Raw genomic sequence first — 18,201 nt, 5'->3', positions numbered from 1 at the left:
CTGTGCCTGAAAATAATAGGTACAGAAGGTTGAATACGCTTTAAAAAAACCGCAACAAACCAAAAGCAAACTCAAGATGGCAAAGCTTATAGTGCAGGGAAATCAGAGTTAGGAGTGACCAGAGCAATTGGAGACTGGAGCTGCAGTTTGAGAGGTCAGTGAGAGGTCCCTGCAGTAAAGCATTTGAAAAGATTAGATACTGCGGGAGGAGAGAGAGGCATAACCTGTCCTATGTTAAGGGGCTTTTCCTTAATGATCTGTTGGGGGCCTCTCAACTCCTGAGATAACAGGAGAATAAACCACAATCTGTCCGCTTATCTTGGCATATGCTAAAACTGAAGGGCTTCAGGCTAGCCGTCATCTAACTACAACTAATATGCTGATAGATAGATCCTGTGTTTTCCAGTTTTTTGCTGGTTTCAGAAGAGAGGAAAGTCCAAAATTTCAGAAAACTCCTGAATTTGGTTCTCTCTTTTCAGTAGCTGAGGAGGCTGTCTCCTGGGTGCATGTTGAGGATAGCGCATTAATCACTGTCACCAGCTAACTGCAGACTAAGTCAATTCTGTGACAATGCTAACATTGTGTTTATATATGTATTTCTAATTTGTGTGCTGCCACAGAGGTCAAGACACCTTTCCAGCTGCCAAAACCTCAAACATTAGGAGTCCAACAGCAGTCTTGAACATCTGTGTGTACCAACTTGTTTTATTGTAGCAGTTGGGTGGCATTGTTCATGTGAAACAATTCTCTTGTCCTTGTAAATCTCATGAGTGTTGTAGCCGTTATCACCAAAATAGCTGTGGTAAAATTGTAACCCTTAGGATGCGATTCACCGAAACAGAGCAAACGTCTCAGGTTTGAGCTTGCGTGCTGTTACAGGAACAAAAACCCAAAAACTGGTATAAAAGGTATTATTTTCCAAAATTAATTAGGGGGAAAAAATTAGTGTTGTGGGGGTTTTTTTGTCTCTTAACCTCCAGAATTGTACACTCAAGATGATGCAGCAAATCAGCTTTAACATATAAAGTGTGGGGAGACTATTATTATTATGGGTTTCTGTTTGCGAGCAAGTGGATTTGAGCATTATCTGTCTCAGGTTTCGATTCAAGATCGACTTACCTTCCTGTGGATCAGCGTGGCTGTTAGTTTGCATGTCTGAAGTCAGTGGTGCATACTGACCTCTGCTTAGAACACCCATCCACCTTTGTTACAAACCCTCTGAAATAAGTGGGGTTTGAAGTGGGGTGCTCACTAACCATGTGGCCTTCAAATGCAATACAGTGGATTGACAAGCAACATTTTGCAGATGCAGCATTGTCACATAAGCAAGAAGAATGTTTTTACTTTGTGATGAAATAAAACTTATCTTGATTCCTTCCTTCTGTGAATGTTGCTATGGTTTTTGTTCTTCACTTGGAAAAGGCTTTTGTGGGCGTGCTGCGTATTTCCCTGGTAAAAAATAGTTCTGTAATATATGATTGTTGATAAGAAGTGACTGTGTATTCATTTGGCCTGTGATTTGGTGGCAACTGCTAACAATTATCTGTAACAATTTAAGAAATGATACCTGCATTATATGCTATTTTGTTAGGTACTGGTACATTAATCGCTCTTGCTTTCTCTCTCAGGTTTCTATTTTGGATGCAAAAAGAAGTATGAACATTGGGATATTTCTCAAACAGTTCAAAAAGTAAGTTTCGTTTTTTCCACGCAGCTAGTGCAAGCTATGGATGTATAAAATTATAGTAGTAGTTCTTATGTTCTCATTATAGATGTTCTCATTAAATTTATTGTATATTGTGCTCTGTTCCTTGTGGAGTTTATAGTTCTGTGCAGGGTTGTCATAAGTAACTTGTCATAATTTGTTTTCTAAGATGTTTAATTTTGAGTGCCATTATGACTTAGCTCCAAACATTTAGAGTTTGCTGCTGAAGTGTTTGAAGTGAATTTTCAGGTATAGTTAAGGGGAATCCTTATATCTCATGTAATACTGTGTGAGAGCTGCTTTTCACTGGCTTCCTTTTTTTATAAAGAATTAATAGAAAGGAGTGAGGTGGGGAATTCCTTTTTAAGAGCTAGCAGCTTCAGTGTTATCTTTATTCACTGATAATGTTGCCCTTCAGTAAAGGCATCACTGAAAGTGGTACTAGAACAGTCCTGCTGTGGACAACGATACATAACCTCATTTCAATTCTTTTGAGTAGCCCTGGCATGGGTTTTTGGTTCTTTTTAACTATTCACGCTGCAAGTGTTAGAAATATGTATGCTCAATTGTTTTTTCAAGGTCTGCTGAATCCATCATTGAAGATATTTATCATGGAAGAAGTGAGCCCTATGGTTCTGAACTGCTGCATGAATTTCTTAAATTATTACCAGAAGCAGAAGAGGTAAACAATGGTTTTACATGGAACTTGTGTTTTGTAGGGTTCTCCTGCCTGGGATTCCCAAAGCCTTCCTGAGGCCAGGGGTAGGAAACCACTGAGTGCAAGGGTTTCATCTTCATTTGATATGTGGTATTGAGGTCACAATCTAGTCATTCCCTTCACATCAAGTAGTTTCACTTACTTGTAAGGTGCTTCTTAATGAAAGTAGTGATAAAGGTATTCTTGTTTCTCTGATGTTCCTTACAATGTACCTTTTGTCCCATAAACATTTTAATAAGACCTGGAACCCTCCTGTGTGCAGATAACTCTGCTGGGTGGGCTGGTGGTGTTGTCAGAGAACTCAGAATCAAAGTACATCCTAATGCAAATTAAGTTTCACTTCTTGGCACCTGCCTCATGCTTTCCCATTGCAGTGCCTGCAAATTGAGTATTGGTAGTCCTATGCTACTGTCTTTTCTCCCTTCTGGCATGCTGTCTACTTGTTGATCTGGGATCTGCCCGCTCCTTCGCCTGGGCTGTTGGGTTCCAACAGGGAGGAAAGATTGCTCCACTGTGCAGCACCCATAGAATTTGCTAACATGGCTTAGTGTTCCAAACAAGATGTGTTAGGAGGCACAGAATTACCAGCAGCACCTTCTGCAACATCTCCATACTCACCATATGAGCAACATGCAAGTGCTGCTTTCTCCCCTTCCAGCTCCAACCTTCAAGTCCATTCGCATGACTAAAGATGTGAAGCTTCATTGACCTGAGAGCCCTGCTTAATGATGCAAAGTTCCTTGTCTGCTCACATACTTGCACTGACCCATTTGTATGTACTTGAGAGAAATGTATACCACAAACTTGACAAAATTAGCATTAGAATTGCTTGAGTGCTTCACATCAAAGTGATGGCTGAAACCTGGGAAATTGCTAGTTAATGTCCACATAGAGATCAACCTCAACACACGTTGCTTTACCACTTCAAGGTCATACTGTCAAAGCACTCTGTTTCCTCTGTGTCTGTTTCCTCTGTGCAGCTGCAAACCTCAGATCCAGTCAACAGCAAAACATGTATCATGTTGCTGTCAAATATATAATCCTAAATCGGGCTGCTTTTGCAGGGAATGTTGTAAAAGCGATGTTGTGTTATTATATTTGATTAATACACTTTCTGAGGTTGGACAATATCAACAAGCTGAAATGTAATTAATCTAAAGAAAAAAAAAAGATGACAGTTCTGGGAGCTTAGAACTATTCCCCCTTATGTCTTTATTTGACTTTCAGTACATATTCATCTATTTGAATGGAATTTATCTCCTTCCTCTGAAAGAGTCATATGGAGGAGAACAGTAAAAGGAAGTGGCTCCTAGCTAGCTTTGTGTAAATTCAGCAAATTAGACTAGAAGTAAAGGTATTTTTTCTTCTTTTCCTCTTTCTCTTTTAGATCTTGGTTGATATTTTGCAACAAGTAGAAAATCTTTCCAATAGAGTACTTGTGTGTGATATAAACGGAATTCAGCTAGCATGGGAAGTTGCTGAATTTTGTCAGAATTTTATCTGCAATACTTGGCTAGATGCTTTAGATATCCAGTAGTTTCTGCTAAGAGTCAAAAGTATTTTATTAAATAAAAATATTTATTTCCCATTAGATGATTTGACATCAGGGTCCCCCCTCAAGTGGAGCCAGAGCACTTAAGAAACGTTTTTAAGAAGGTACTTGAGAAATTAATAGAATAAATCTTATGGTGCAGAGGAGTATTAGAAATTAAGGTACATTAGATGTTAGATTTGTTGGTGTGCCCAAGAGAAGGCTGGAAAGAGGCTTGTTCCTAGTGTACAGGTATTTGTATGTATATAATTAGTTCCGTGCTTCAGAGATCTCATTGCTCACTGTCAGGAAAGGGAGAGAACCCCTTTCCCTATGTTATTCTCCCCGTAATTGTTTAACTTCTTGAGCTTTCTTCTCAAGAGCTGGGGTGGAGGGGCAGGACAGGGAGAAGACCCTGAGCGTTAAGTACTGATGCTTCAGCAGGTATGGAAAAACAGGTCAGTGCCTTCATGTCCTCCATGCTTCAAAGAATAAGTGGGTCCAATAACCCATTTACTGCTGTGGCTCCTAAGATTTTAGTTTAGTCAGGTAGAATCGCTCATTCTCCTTAGGAGCTTCAGAACTTTTGTTGTTCATCTTTCCCAGCATTTTTTTGACCTAAATGTATGTTCATTGTTCTCTTTTCTTTTTTGTTAGTTTATTGTCTGTCTCCTAGTCTGAATACCTGTCTCCTGGAATAGCGATTCACTATTTACTAAGGGGAAGCCACCAGAACTATACAGTCCCTCTCCACAGATAAATAATCCAAAATCACTAGAGATGTCAGATGAGGTGGTGTTATTTGTTCTGCTGTTCCCTATTCTGTTTAATAGTCTCTAATGTCTTTCCGATGTGGTGGTTGTATCACGAGAGATAACTGGCAAAGTGTTACTGCATTGGCCTGTCCCTACAGAACATTGTACCTGTCCTCAGCAAGGATTCCCTGGGATTACCTTTGGATACTTACCGTTTTCCTGAAGACCTGCTTTGTTTTTGTAGGGGTTGAGAATTACTCTGAGCAGAGACTTGAGCAGTCAGATGCTAAAAGGTTAATTGTTATTCAGTTACCAGAGCTAACTCGTGGTGTGACCATGGGTGGGCTTCTGCAGTGTGTCTTTGTATACACTTCTTTTCAGCAGCTCCGGTATTTACAGTCACATTTCCCAATGGCATAGTTGTCTTGCAGGTTGGAATGAGAGCCAAGTACCCCCTGCCAGGCACGGGCCCCACCCCAGTGTTTGGAAATGTCATCTACTTTCTCTTTTATACAGTACCATAAATCCTTAGGCTGTGAAAGTTAAAGGATGGGAAGAGAGGAGCACCATTCCTGGTCATAGCTTTAGAAAGGGCAACTGGGCCATCATGTTTCTTCTTTCTTTACAGGCAACCTTTTCCGTTTGTCTAGTGTGAGTAAACACTGGCTTTATACTCCAGTGTTATCTTATCAAGAAGTGTGATACATAGTCACGTTACCTGAATGTGCCCCGGTCACCAGTTTGATGTATGTGACATATTTTACATAATTTCAGCCTATATTATTTCAGGCTTCTGATGGATGTTAGAACACCTTTGAAATGGATCAGCTTTTTAACAGCAGAGGCTAAGTCCCAGGCTAACAAATAGATGTAAAATCCGTTGTCTTTAAAACTACCTTTTTGGAGTACTGTAACGTGGCGACTTTATATGCAGGAATAGGTCTCAGTGCTAGTAATTTTCTAGCTGTGTTCTATGAAAAACCCCAGCAGCTGTTAAAGCTGTTGGGATTTTTGTGTATAAATGGCAAATGCTGGCTCTTTGGATGTTTTTGCCGGAGTGAATGAGACCGTTATCGAAATACTGGCACCGCTGCGAAGTCTTTTGTCAACCGAAAATGTCTGAGTATTTTTAAATGTTTCATTGGAGAAACTTGACAAGGTCCTGACGCTGGCAAACCTGGAGCTTGCTGCAGGGTTCCACTCAATGTTTTGTTTAGGGCTGTGAGTGTGGCACCAGCCCAGCCGTGATACAGTGGTTAAAGAAAACAGACCAAGGAAAGGTATAAAAATTCTCCATACATTAATAAGTAAGATACGATCACTGGTTTAGTGTAAGCCTTGCTAGAAGTCCTGCTCTTTGTGCCTTACTGTGGTTGGCAGTTTTGTAAGAGGAAGAAAAGCCTCCTTGGGATCTCCTCTGCCTCGTCCCTTTTGAAGCTCATGTTTTTTTGTCAGGGAGCCTTTGTCTTTACTGAAGCAATGACCTTCTCTGCTGTAGCACTTCTGAAAAGATTCCTAGGTGTTTCTTAATGATACCCTGTTAAAATGGCTGACAGCTGTCATTTACTGACATCCTGACCAAAGCAGAGAAGCTTTATTTTGCTTTTATGTGTATATCATTGCACTCTTGAGCAGGCCCGGACTGGTAAAAGTTGAGAGAGTCCAGTGTTTAATGAGCTAGAATAGCTAGAATTTGTACTTTAAATACATACAGAAAGGAGCATATCACACTGCTAATCAGCTCACCCACACACATGTACGCCCAGGTTATCAACACAGTGTTTTAACTTCCTTTATAATGTCTCATGCCTGTCCTTTGCTCATATACTCTGTTCTAAAACCCTAGTCATCTGTCACCTGCTTTACTGGAATTGTTTCTGTCTGTCAGCTCTACCCTTATCAAACCGTGTTTTTGTAGTTAACTGCCCCCTCCTTTCCTTAGCTAGCGCTGTATGTGGCTGAGCATCTGTCTCAGCTTTCATCTCCTGCTTCCTTCTTCACCCCTTTGGTAGCTGCAGGTTTTTCTCCTTTCCTTCATATCATTTGCTGATGGAGGTTTGCCACCGCTCAGGCATGTGCTCCATGGTGCCTCCCCACCTGATGTTCTAGCTGCTTTCCCACATGCTCTTGTAGTTGGATTCCACTGTGAAATCTTTTGGGATTTTGATATTTTTTAACTTTTTCTTTAGTGTGAATTCTCCCAGAATGTTTGCAGTGGTGTGGAAATAGTGGAAAAACCAAACCAAACACCAAAACACAGTGATGTTTATTCCTCTGGACTACTGCACTTGGCTTTACTTATTCATTTATAACGAAGGGAATACTTGACTTAACCAGAATGCAGGGAAATACTTAGTTACTAGCATATATAAGGATGAGTAGTGTAGGGATTTATACTCTTCAAAGATCCTGCACAGTAGTGCAACATACCTGTTTGATGCCATAACGTAAAATCCCACTAGTTGTAAGAAAGTGCTACTGGTAGCTCAAAAATAACTGAGAACTGGCGTGGCAGGAATGCAGTAGCTTTCCTGTCTGTGGGGAATAACAAGATACTTGCAATAGGCATATCTACTCCAATTGTTCACAAACCAAATCAAAGATATTTCTCTGTTTCATAGCTGTTTTTAAAATGAAGCAAATTACATATGTGAGAACCTTCTGTATCTAAAATGTGATTTAGTGTGCATGGGCATGCATGGGCAGTGCCAGTGCATATTCCATATACAAATATAATGAAAAATTAAATTAGTAGCTCTGTGCCCAATTCGAGTAATACAGAACTAAGTGTATGATGTAATTATGCTCTCTTGCATCTACACATTACACTGCCATATCTTGGTACGTGGCTGTGTACTGTTGTGGAAAAGGTTTTGTTGTGCTTGAGGAGAGGAGGTCAAGGCCTTATTGTGATTTTAAAATAAAGCACAATTTTTAGCTCTTTTGTTCTCAGACTAATTATAAACCTATCTACTCTATCTGTTAACATGATTAATCATGAGCATTATTGTCAATCCCCATGGTTTCTTTGCAGTTCCTGGCTGCTTTTGGTGTTTGAATTTGACCCCACATCTAGGAGCCATCAGAGAATCTTAGTTCTCTTTGGGAAGACCTGGACAACTTGGCTGCAGAGGGAGGAGGCCAATCCCACCAGCTTTTGATTAGCCTCCCTTGGAATGCGTAGGGGCAGCCACCCAAAATGTGTTTCAGTAATTTCTAGCTTTGGGATTCAGAAGCAGTTTTAGTTTGCAGGTAGTGTCAGTTAAGTCAAATAATTCCTTTTTTTCTGCTTCATGGTGAGATATCTGGTATTTTCCAATGATGAAGTCTGTAAGAAAGAGGGAACCAAAATAAATTGTTGTCCCAACTTTACATTAGCTATTCCCCAGACCATTTAGTATTTTAAGGCCAAGTTAACAGAGGATTTAGTCTCCTGTGCCAAAAACATATGACACATTTGAAGAACCAGGCAATGTTCTCTTGAATTCCAGGATGAAAAGGACCTTATAAGTCTTTTGTGTTCTGTTTTGTCCATTTGTGGAATGGGTCACTATCCTTCTCCTTGCTTGGGTTTGAGGCTAGTCAGGTGCTACTTCTTTTGGACACCTGAGGCAAAGACAGTGGGGGTAAGATGGCTAATACGGGCTGGTACGACGTAACCAGATGACAGTGACTACATCTTTGTTTTAAGGCTGATTACACTGGCTGTCTTTTGGGTTGACTGCTGCCCAAAGCTTTTTGCATTGTGACATTCACACCCCATCCTACCCACCAGAAGGCAGCCCCATCAGTGTCTTCTGTTGTGTGTATATAGGAAAGTTCCTCCTCTGGATGAATTCTGGGATTTAGTACTCCCTTGTACCACTCCAGGCATTTTTCCTAATATAATAGCATAGGAGAAAGAGGATTTCATCCAGTGTCTGTGAAAGTAACATTCCATATAGATAACATTGATTGCTACTTACTGTCAAAAGTGTATTTAAGAGTAGTACAGGTAGCACAAGTAAGTTAATATTCCTGTGAGTATCTCAGGATCTCTTGTTTTGTGCATTTAAATCTTAAAATCGCATCTTCCTGTGGTTTATATGATCTTAATTTTGGTAACTTGGGGTGGCTTTTTTGGTGAGCTGCTTTCCTTTTTTTTTTCCCTCCTCCCCCCACCCCAAATGTGAATGCCTCTCTCCTGTTCAGGCAAACTTTGATACTGAAAACATACTACAATGAGGTTGGAAAGCTTGCCATTTTTGTTGTTTAGGTTGTAGACCACTATTTTTTGGAAGCTAGGTTAAAGAACACCTGCAAAGACAGATAGTAGGCATCTCCCCCTGCCCTCTTCACGATGTATGGAGAAGTGCTTGGTCTTGGTTTGCTCTTTGGTCATTTAACATTTTAGAAATACCAGAAATGTCAAGTCTGGTCTTTCCTGTTTTTTTGTTGGCAGATGTCTTGAATGACTCTAAATTAGGAGTTTTCTCAGGCCTCAAAAAATGGGTATGCTGTTTATCTTTAGAAGCAGCTTTTGTCTGAGTGTCGTGAGTTAAAAGAGGGTGTGTGTGCCTGTTAGGAAAAGGAGTTAGATAGCCTGAATAAAGATTGCTCTTTGATATAGAATTCTCTTTCTGGGTCATAAGGTGAGTTGTTGGTTTTGGTGGGTTCTTTTGTTTGCTTGTTTGTTTGTTTGGTTTTGAAAAGCAAGTTTATTTCTATTGTAGGTTTTATTTTTAATTTTGGTTTCTCTTAATGTGCTCTCAACATGTCTGGTTTTTTATAAGGAAAAGAATCCTTTTCTTCTGCTAGTCCAGAATTTATTTTAAGTCCCTGATTTAGCATAGCATTTGTTGTTTTCCTCTACAGAACAGTTCTTTTTCTGCTTTCACAGTAAAAAAGTGATGAATTTAGAGCCTGATACTTTTAAAAACCTCTGGATATCCTGCTAAATCGTGGCAACCTCGTAACTGTTGATGCTCTGATGTAGTGTGGCTCTTTCCAAGATAGCTTAATATGCTTTCTAAAATTGACGGCTGTAGAAGTGGTTGCAAATGGGTTTTAAGTGTAGCATTACAAAAAGGAAGGATAATAACTGGTGTGTAAGTCAGTGGAAACATACAACTGGTACTGGGTGTGAACTTGTTGGTTGAATGAAGAAATACTGTAATTGAGAGTGAGTGCTGCTTTTGGACACAGTTGCTGTGTTGGAAGATGTGGAAGAAATTCCAGTTACACTTAAACATATGTGCATGTATTTTCCAGTTCTTCTGTATAAACAAATAGTAAGTATGTGGGCAGATCAGTGGCTTCCAGATCATGCAAATACATGGATTTTGGTGGAGCTGGGAAGGAAGACTGTGAAAATTAATGCAGTGATATTTTCTTTGCATGTAAATGGCTTTCTCAAAGTACTGAAAATAGGTAATTTAAAGGCAAGGTTGCATTTATCTTTAAAATATTTTGTATGAATGAAAATACAAACTCAAGATCATGAAGTTTGCCCCTTAAGAGAGGTTTAGAGGAAATGGTTGATGCAAGTATCTGGAAGACCCGTAACTTAAACCTTAGCTGCATTGTGCCAGAGAGATCTAGGCAGTCCTATGCTGGAAATGCTGAACACACAGAAAGCTATGCCCAAGTGTATATCACAGTTTTGAAGAGTCGAGGATCATTTGTGCAGATCATCATTTAAGCAGCTATTTACTGGGCAAACAGCTAGAGAATACCAGATCAACCAGTCAGAAAGAAGAGTTCTCGTGGGGAAACTGAAACAACAGTGTCCTAAACATAGTGATGAGACCAATCATTGATCATGAATCAGAATGATGAATCAGAAATCAGAAAACATTGATCAGAATCACCAATCAGAACGACGGCATTGTATTTTTTCCACTGGGATGTGTAGCTAGGTTTTTGGGAGAAAAGTGATGTTACTGTTCTTACTTTTTTGTGATTGGGGTGTGCACAAATTACAGGAGCTTGGACAGTGAAGCCATCCAACTGGTTACTGAGGGCACTCTCTAATGCCTCCTGTTAAATTCACTGCTCGTCAAGATGTATTTCCTTCTGAAGTCAAGTTAATCTTGACCTTTGATAAAATTCTTTTCATGTGTTTTTTTCTCTTTTCCAGGTAAAGAAATTAAAAGCCTTTGGTGGAGATGTATCAAAACTGTCTCAAGCTGATTCCTTCATGTATTTACTAATCCAGGTGCCAAAGTAAGGAGATAGGTTTATTCTGTTAGCAATAATTGTTCTGTTTTGGCTGTCAGTTCTAAACTGTTCTAAACAGTTCTAAACGTGTTTGTTTGTTTGCTCCAGCTACGCTCTTAGGATTGAAGCCATGGTGCTAGAGAGGGAGTTCTCACCCTCCTGTGCTTCTCTACAGGATGACATGAAAATTATAAGACGGGCAACAAACGGTAATTAAGCATGTTGAGACACGCATAATACTCTTGTTTTTGTTAGCATGTTAATTAGTCTGCATTATGAAGACTAGAGCTTGAATTTCAGGTACCTTAGCTATTAAAAAGAAGCTAACTCCCCTCTGACAGAGGCCATCAGGGTGTGCCTGGCAAATCTTTGCTTCCACAGTCAAAAATCTGGAGACTTTGGACACACTAGCAACGAGTTCATGACCAAGGCCTACACGCAGCTTATCCAAACCTGACAGAAGCAAAGGTGTCCATGGCCAAATTAGGATAAATCATCTTTTGAGTACAGTTTGCTCATTCATGCATTGCTGTGTCTGTGATTGAATGCAGTTGTTACACCCCTCTGTTCAGTCTGTCTGAGATCCATACAGAAAATCACTGTATGTCATTCCCAGTTCCTCTGTATGCCGTTGCCTTTTGAGGTGGCAGTGTTGTTGGGCAGAAATCTTCGTTGTGGAGACCTAGTGCTATTCCTTTGTTTTCTGTTTTTGTTATCTGTGTTTCTCTACGTTTCTTTCTTGTCTCTAAATCTCACAAGTTTTGAAATGCTGCAGCTGATTATTCATAAGGTAATCTGGTGTCTTTTACTCCGCAGGAAAACAGTTCATTCCTGGTTTCAGTTAAACATTAATGCTGGCTTTTTCAAATGCTCTGAGCGCACATTTGTCCTGTTCCTCAAAATGAAATTCCTATTAATGCTGGCAGGTTTTTTGGCAGGCTCCTAGAGCACTGTTTAAACTGTTTCTGGTGGTATAAAAAGATACAGTAGTAAAAATATTCCACTGTGAGTGCTGGTGCTTAGGACAGTCCTTTCTAGTGAAAGGAAAGGGCGAAAAGCCTGGTGTGTTTTTCCCACCAGTGGGGACTGAGCTGGTCCTTCTGGACTTAGAAAAATGTGCCTTAGCTTAGGCTGAGGTTTTGAGTTTGGCCTTTATTGAGATCTCTTTCAAATCGTCGTTCTTTGTGTTTTGAGCAACAGACATAGGTGAGGGGATCTGTTATGTATGAAAGCAACCGCGCCCTGTTGTCCTTCATGTCCTTCACTCAGGACATCTGTGAACTGATGAATTCATTCCATCCAGAGGAGACACTTTGGTCTCCAGCTCCTGCATCAGGCCAGTCATGCAAATCAGACTGACTGAGCTTCCCTGTTTTCAGTCCACTTGTGTCATGTGCTCTTCTCCATTTGGTGTTTCCACTTCAGGGTTTGTTGATAGCCCGAAGTTGTTTAGGAATTATGTCTACTTTTCTATTCCCGTCTCCTGTGTTTCTTTCCTTGTAATTAAGCTGAGAGAATATTTACTTAAATTCTAAAGCTGATAATCACTAGGGGTTAGGATGGTCTAAATCACCTGATGGATTCTCATCTAGCCTGGGAATGGAGGTATCTCCTAGTGACGCTGAGCAGGCTTTCACTATGCAAAATATTTAGAAGTTGCCCTCTTGGCCTTGTGGAAGCTGGTGTTCCCTTGTGTACTCTTTTTCTTTCTTGCTTCCTCACTTACAGCTTGTTAGATCAAAGGTTATTTAATTAGTTGTATGTTTTTAGGCTGATAATACTGAAATCCGAAGATACAAGGGCTGTCTGCTTCCAGAATGATAGGTTAGCATATTGTGCTGCTGAACAGTCAAATGCAGGATAGATTATAGAATGTGAATTTCGAAGCAAAATAGCTTTTAAAAGAACTTACACTGCAATCAAAAGGATTTCACCTTTTATCATTAGTGTAAACTATAGTACCTGTCGTGGTTTAAGCCCCGGCTGTAAATTAGATTACATTAAAACCAGCTCATGTTATTTTTCTTGCTCTATGAGCACTTGCAAGTTTGGAGTTATTTGGTTTGCTCTGCCACTTGTGTAATGCCAATTCATTAATGCTTTACAGTTCTGCGTTTCTGTATCTTATTCCTAAGGCAATCCATCTGGTGACTTTTAAGCACATGTATTGGTTTGTGTTCAGATGCGGCTGGGTGAGAAGGTGTATGAATTCAGATAGAGCACTACTGTGCATTTTGGAAAAAAATGGAAATATGTACAAAAACAGGCTTCTGTGACGGAAAAGCTTTCAAAGGTAGTTTTGTTCCATTGGACTGCTAGCATCACACTGAATGCAACTGTGCTAAATCACCTGTGACGCGATTGAGGTGAAATAAACGTTGCTCTGAGCTGGTGAGCATACAGAAATAAAATTATGATTCATAGTTGGAGTGGCATAAGCAAGGAAAATTTAGACATTGCCTGTTATCTTTTCAGGACTGATGGCTAAGTCTCCCAAAAAGAGAATAATTGCTCAAAAGCCCAGTCCTGGCAGATGGCAAATGGATCCTGCAGGGTGCAGAACGCTTACCTCACACTGCAGTTAGTAGGTGATGAGCATACTTAACCACTTGCATAAGACACGTTGCACATGACAGCGTTAGGCCCAAAATGTTTGTTAGCGGTTGTCTGCTACTGTTAGGGGGTTGCCTTGGAAATATTACACTTGCTAAGTTGAAGTCTGAACCTGTACTTGAGGTTTATCAACTGTGCCTGTGAATTTGAATTTTATAGTACCATTTTTTTTCCCCATGACCTTTTCCATTTGTTGTAGTTTCCTGTTAAAATGAAAGTTTTCACCTTTAAGAGCTGAAGATGAAGAGGAGTTGGTAACTGACTGTGTATATTTCTAAACAAACAATTGTTAGACAGTAGTTTTCTTGTTCCTTACAGAGTTAATGACTTGTGAGGAACTGCATTCCATATTGCACTTGGTCCTTCAGGCTGGGAATATTATGAATGCGGTAAGTGACATCCAGAATGGACATAGCTGGTTGACCAAACTTCCTTGTTAGTACTGCAGTCCATTGATGTCACACCTCAGCTGTTTGCCCTTTTCTTTTTAGGGAGGTTATGCTGGCAACGCTGTTGGATTTAAACTCTCGTCACTGCTCAAGCTGGCGGACACAAAAGCAAACAAACCTGGGATGAGTCTGCTCCATTTTGTTGCTCTGGTATAGAAAAGCTATTTTGTTGGTATAAGTGTCTGCTACAATTGTAGGGCCATAGGTGATAGACAGTAGAAGGGGCCATGTGCCTCAGAAAAAGCAGCTTTTTTACAGCTTTGATCCAAGTCTTCACCTTTTTTCTCCTGCCATGAAATTCACCAGTTCACCTATGTCTGGTCATCTTACCCAGGAGCATATGGAAAACTTAAGCTTTTTATATCATGTAAAAACTTGCCTTCATCTGACTTCCTCATTATAGTTTTTATTGTCCTGAATTCTTAAACCATGGAAGTGGCTTATTTTGGTAAATACTCATTCAGGTGTCCTTTTGAGTCTTTTGAGCAGCATTACTGGTAGAGGGGTGGGTGTTTTTCCTCTCTCTCGGTGACTGACTTTTTTCTTTTTAAAGCTGCTGCAGACAAGTTTCAAGTTATTTTTCCTTCCTTTCAAACTTTCAGAATTTCATCGTTCTCAAGGAAAATTTAAACAAGGGGATTTCAGAAGGGAGAGAATTTAAATGCCTCTATCTGTGACTTGGTTATCTGTGTACAAACTGGCTTAACAGATTTCCAGTCATCTAACAATAGGGTTTTAATTGATGTTTGTGCAGGAAACATAGTATTGGCTGAAACAATGGACATCACTAAATTGTTCTTTCCCTAACATTCCCTATTAATACATGACTTGTATTCACTGGCAGAATCAGCTATTATTGTACACTGGAAGTGGAAGCTGTTGTTTAAAGTTTCCAGTTCTGATCCTTCCCTCTTGTTAAGTGATGTCGTCTGCTCAATTGTGTTAGGATTGGATGGGAAGGAAAACAGTGCAGGAGAGAAACTTTTAAGTGCTCTTCCAGAGGCTTTAGAATTGTTGGGCTTAGGGACTTCGGCATGGTGGTGGAATGTTAATGGATTGTGTGTGTTTTGGTTTTGTTCTGTTTGTTTCAGGAAGCCCAAAAGAAAGATGCTGCTCTTCTCAACTTCTCAGAAAAAATTAGGGATGTTCATGATGCTGCCAGGTAAGTCAAAAGAAAACTGAGAACTTGGGGTAAAACTGACTTATTTGTGTTCTTATTTGTGAAGCAGTGAGGCTTATTCAGAGAAATCTTGGCACAAAACCCGAGATCTTTACCGAGGTTTACTATAGCTTTGAGGGCTTCATTTCCATTTGCTAGCAGAAGTATGCCTGCAATGTGCCTTCAGGTATGAGGGATTTTATGAAATGATCTCCATGGTTTATTGGTAGTTTTGTCTCTGTCAAATACATGTACATGTGTGCTATTTTTAAGGGATTGAAATAAAAGCATGTTACTGTTTTTCTTTATACCAATTTTCATGTGTCTCTGAGCAGGCTGCAGTACTTTCCCAGATCTGGTACCAGGTACAGGTACTGACCCTGGCTTCTGTTAGAACTGGAACCTAGCAGTGCTGAAGTTCTGTTCCCATTTTTGCTACTTCCTTAACTCTTGAGCTTTGGGCAATCTATTTACATTCTTCTCCCAGCTGTTAAATGGATCCAATCTCTTAGATCCGATGCAGGGCTAAGTAATGTCTGCAAAGGAGACTGAAATCTTCTGAGGGAAGGAGTGGTCATGGAGTTAATCAGAAGACTTTTGAGGGACCACCTGTGTGGCTCTCTGCCATCCAGCCCACACACCTTTCTGGCAGTCTGCCTTGTGGCCTGCTGGGGAATGTGGCTTCCCTCAGCACGCAAGCCCCCTGGCAAACAGCAGGGGAACAGGCAGAATCCCAAACCTGGCCATATTTTTGCTAGCCACTTTGTTCTTTGATCACATTTGTTAATGCTGAACAACTTCTGTTGTAAATCACGCTGAAATCTGTTCAGGGAATGCACTCTGTACAGGAAAACGAAACAAAATTAAATGCTTGTCTTACCATTGGGCATGAGGAAGATCTTTATTAGAGACAACTGTCATACACAAGTTGCTCATAAATCCTTCCAATTAGATCATGTTAAAACAACCACCATTATGTGCTTTATTTTCTTACTGTCTTGCCTTCTTTACTTGTAGGCTATCTTCTTTCTCCTTCACAGGCAGAAAAACATAGCATGTATCTTCTACTGCTTTTCTTATTTGCAAAACCACCCATGATCTGTCCTGAACAGGGAACTAACTTGCAGATGAAGTAAGCAGAGAAGAAAACAGCCCACATTATATTCTTTTGTGTGTGCACTGACCATGCTGTCACCATCCACTGCTATGTGCGCTTTGTTAGTCTGCCACTTATTATTCAGCTTCACTGTTTTAAGTCATGTTGCTGGTAAAATGACCTGAGTTAGGAGCATGGTTTTAGTTTTTATCATTTTAGAAGCTGTAGTTCTTCAACTCCTAGGCAAAGCTCATTTGCTTTGTGAAGGAAGTGCCATAGATTTAGAAGCGTTTAACCCTCAGACTGAGAGATTTGGGTGGGAGCTCCTGTTGTACGGCATGTGGATCTCACAGGATAAAGCTTAGATTATGTCAGGTCAGAGCTCTTTCCTGTGGTCTTCGATTTCCAAGTTAACTCTCCACAGGAGCAGCTCTGCTGCTGGTATGTGGTACAAGGATGAATGTTACAGCTCCTGGGTTGAGACTGTGTAGGCTGCCTAGAAGAACATAACATGCAATTTCATGATGCCAGACACTGCTTCCAAAATGGGTAGTCCTGGCTGGCAATCCCTTGTGACCCCCTTTTTATGCCAACTCCTGCACTTGAACAGTCATGTAATCAGCTGGACCAAGCAAATGATCCACCTGGGAGCAAATTGTTTTTTCCCTTTCCTACGTTGATTTTCAGTGTACAGATATGGCTGGCTGTCTAGAAATGAGTGCTAACAGAAGCACCAGGGAGAGAAAAGGAACACCTGGTCAGAGGCAGAGCAGCATTCCCCTTTCTCATGGTAAAGGGGTAGGACTGGCTGGACTTAATGGTGAAACCACACCCCATGGGAATCTTTTCAGGTTGCAAATAAGAAGAAATCTGCTTATCTCTCTCTTAACTTTCAGTGTCTACTCTGGAAAGATGTCCTGAACAAGCAGGTCTTGTTTGATAGTCAGGTTGCACCTCATGTTAAACATCCATTTTTTGAAGCATATTGTGGATAACCTGTAGGCAGCTCCTTCCCCCTTGATAAACATTCTCTGTATGTGCTATTTTTAGGTTATCCATTGATAATATAGAAGCAGAGCTCCACTCACTGTCTTTCAAGGCAAGATCTGTTAAAGACAGCATTCGGAGAGACCCAAAACTCTTTCACCAGATGGAAAGCTTTCTCCAGGTTTGTGGGATATCTGTGTTAATGTGTTATATTGTTGCCTGAATACAGGAGTATTCCTCAGCTGAATATAATTTCTGTGGGCATAGTAATAAACATGTGGGCATAGTAATAAACAGAAGCATTGTTTTAATATGTCTACCCTATCAGTTGTACAAAGGTGTTCCAGCTACGCGCTGTTTGTCAAGTAAGTGTTGGAAGGACTATGTTTTTACAGGGAGGGATATTGAGCGTACATTGCCCAAGGCTTGTTAGGCAAGTGTGTTTAATGCCTATGAAATGACTGATGAACATCAGTGGTTAAAATAGAAGACAATTTGGACTGGTCACTGGTTTTGTACTTCACAGCTGCCCAAAACACAGTGTCTGCCTGTTACGTTATACTGGAACATGCCAGTTTTAGCTGAGGCTGTGCTATGCGTAAGAATCCTGATGTTGGGTGACTGAAGAAATATTGTTAGAAGCTGGAAGGTTAAGGGGCTATTTTCTCTACTTACTTACCTTTAGCACAGAGTGCAGTATTCTGAGCCATATCATTAGTTCTGGGTGGGTTCTCCTTTTCTTTTTTAGTACTGCAGTGGCTTTATAGACGTGAATGTGTATAGCACTTAACTTTGAAGCAGAGTTCTTGGTATTCTCTGAGTGTGTGGCGATGCCTGAAGAAATACATATTATACTTCAGTTACATGATTTTTCTGTTTCACACTATAGATAATTATTAACAGTAAGAAAGCAGGTGTTGGAATTTAACCCGCCCTGATTTTCAACTTGCAAATGTAGTTAATAGCCCCTGCAGTTTTTCAGGAGATGAG

The 18,201-nt window shown here is 40.3% G+C and overlaps 1 protein-coding gene across 1 annotated transcript in view; it reads left to right on the top strand.

Annotated features, from left to right (window-relative positions):
• The window catches only part of FHDC1 (FH2 domain containing 1), a gene marked incomplete at both ends in the record, with an annotated part of 29,910 nt that overhangs the window by 5,473 nt on the left and 6,236 nt on the right, over positions 1 to 18,201 (top strand). Inside the window, 8 exons of the mRNA XM_080635608.1 lie at positions 1,629 to 1,690; positions 2,285 to 2,387; positions 10,828 to 10,913; positions 11,016 to 11,116; positions 13,839 to 13,909; positions 14,012 to 14,119; positions 15,061 to 15,131; positions 17,275 to 17,392. Of these exons, the coding sequence (XP_080491734.1) occupies positions 1,629 to 1,690; positions 2,285 to 2,387; positions 10,828 to 10,913; positions 11,016 to 11,116; positions 13,839 to 13,909; positions 14,012 to 14,119; positions 15,061 to 15,131; positions 17,275 to 17,392 (720 nt within the window). The remainder of the gene's footprint in view (positions 1 to 1,628; positions 1,691 to 2,284; positions 2,388 to 10,827; positions 10,914 to 11,015; positions 11,117 to 13,838; positions 13,910 to 14,011; positions 14,120 to 15,060; positions 15,132 to 17,274; positions 17,393 to 18,201) is intronic.

Source organism: Psittacula echo, assembly GCF_963264785.1.
Source record: "Psittacula echo genome assembly, chromosome: 1".
Classification (NCBI taxonomy): Eukaryota; Metazoa; Chordata; class Aves; order Psittaciformes; family Psittacidae; genus Psittacula; species Psittacula echo.
Note: the sequence above shows the minus strand (reverse complement) of the source record. Positions and strands in the feature narration are given on the sequence as shown.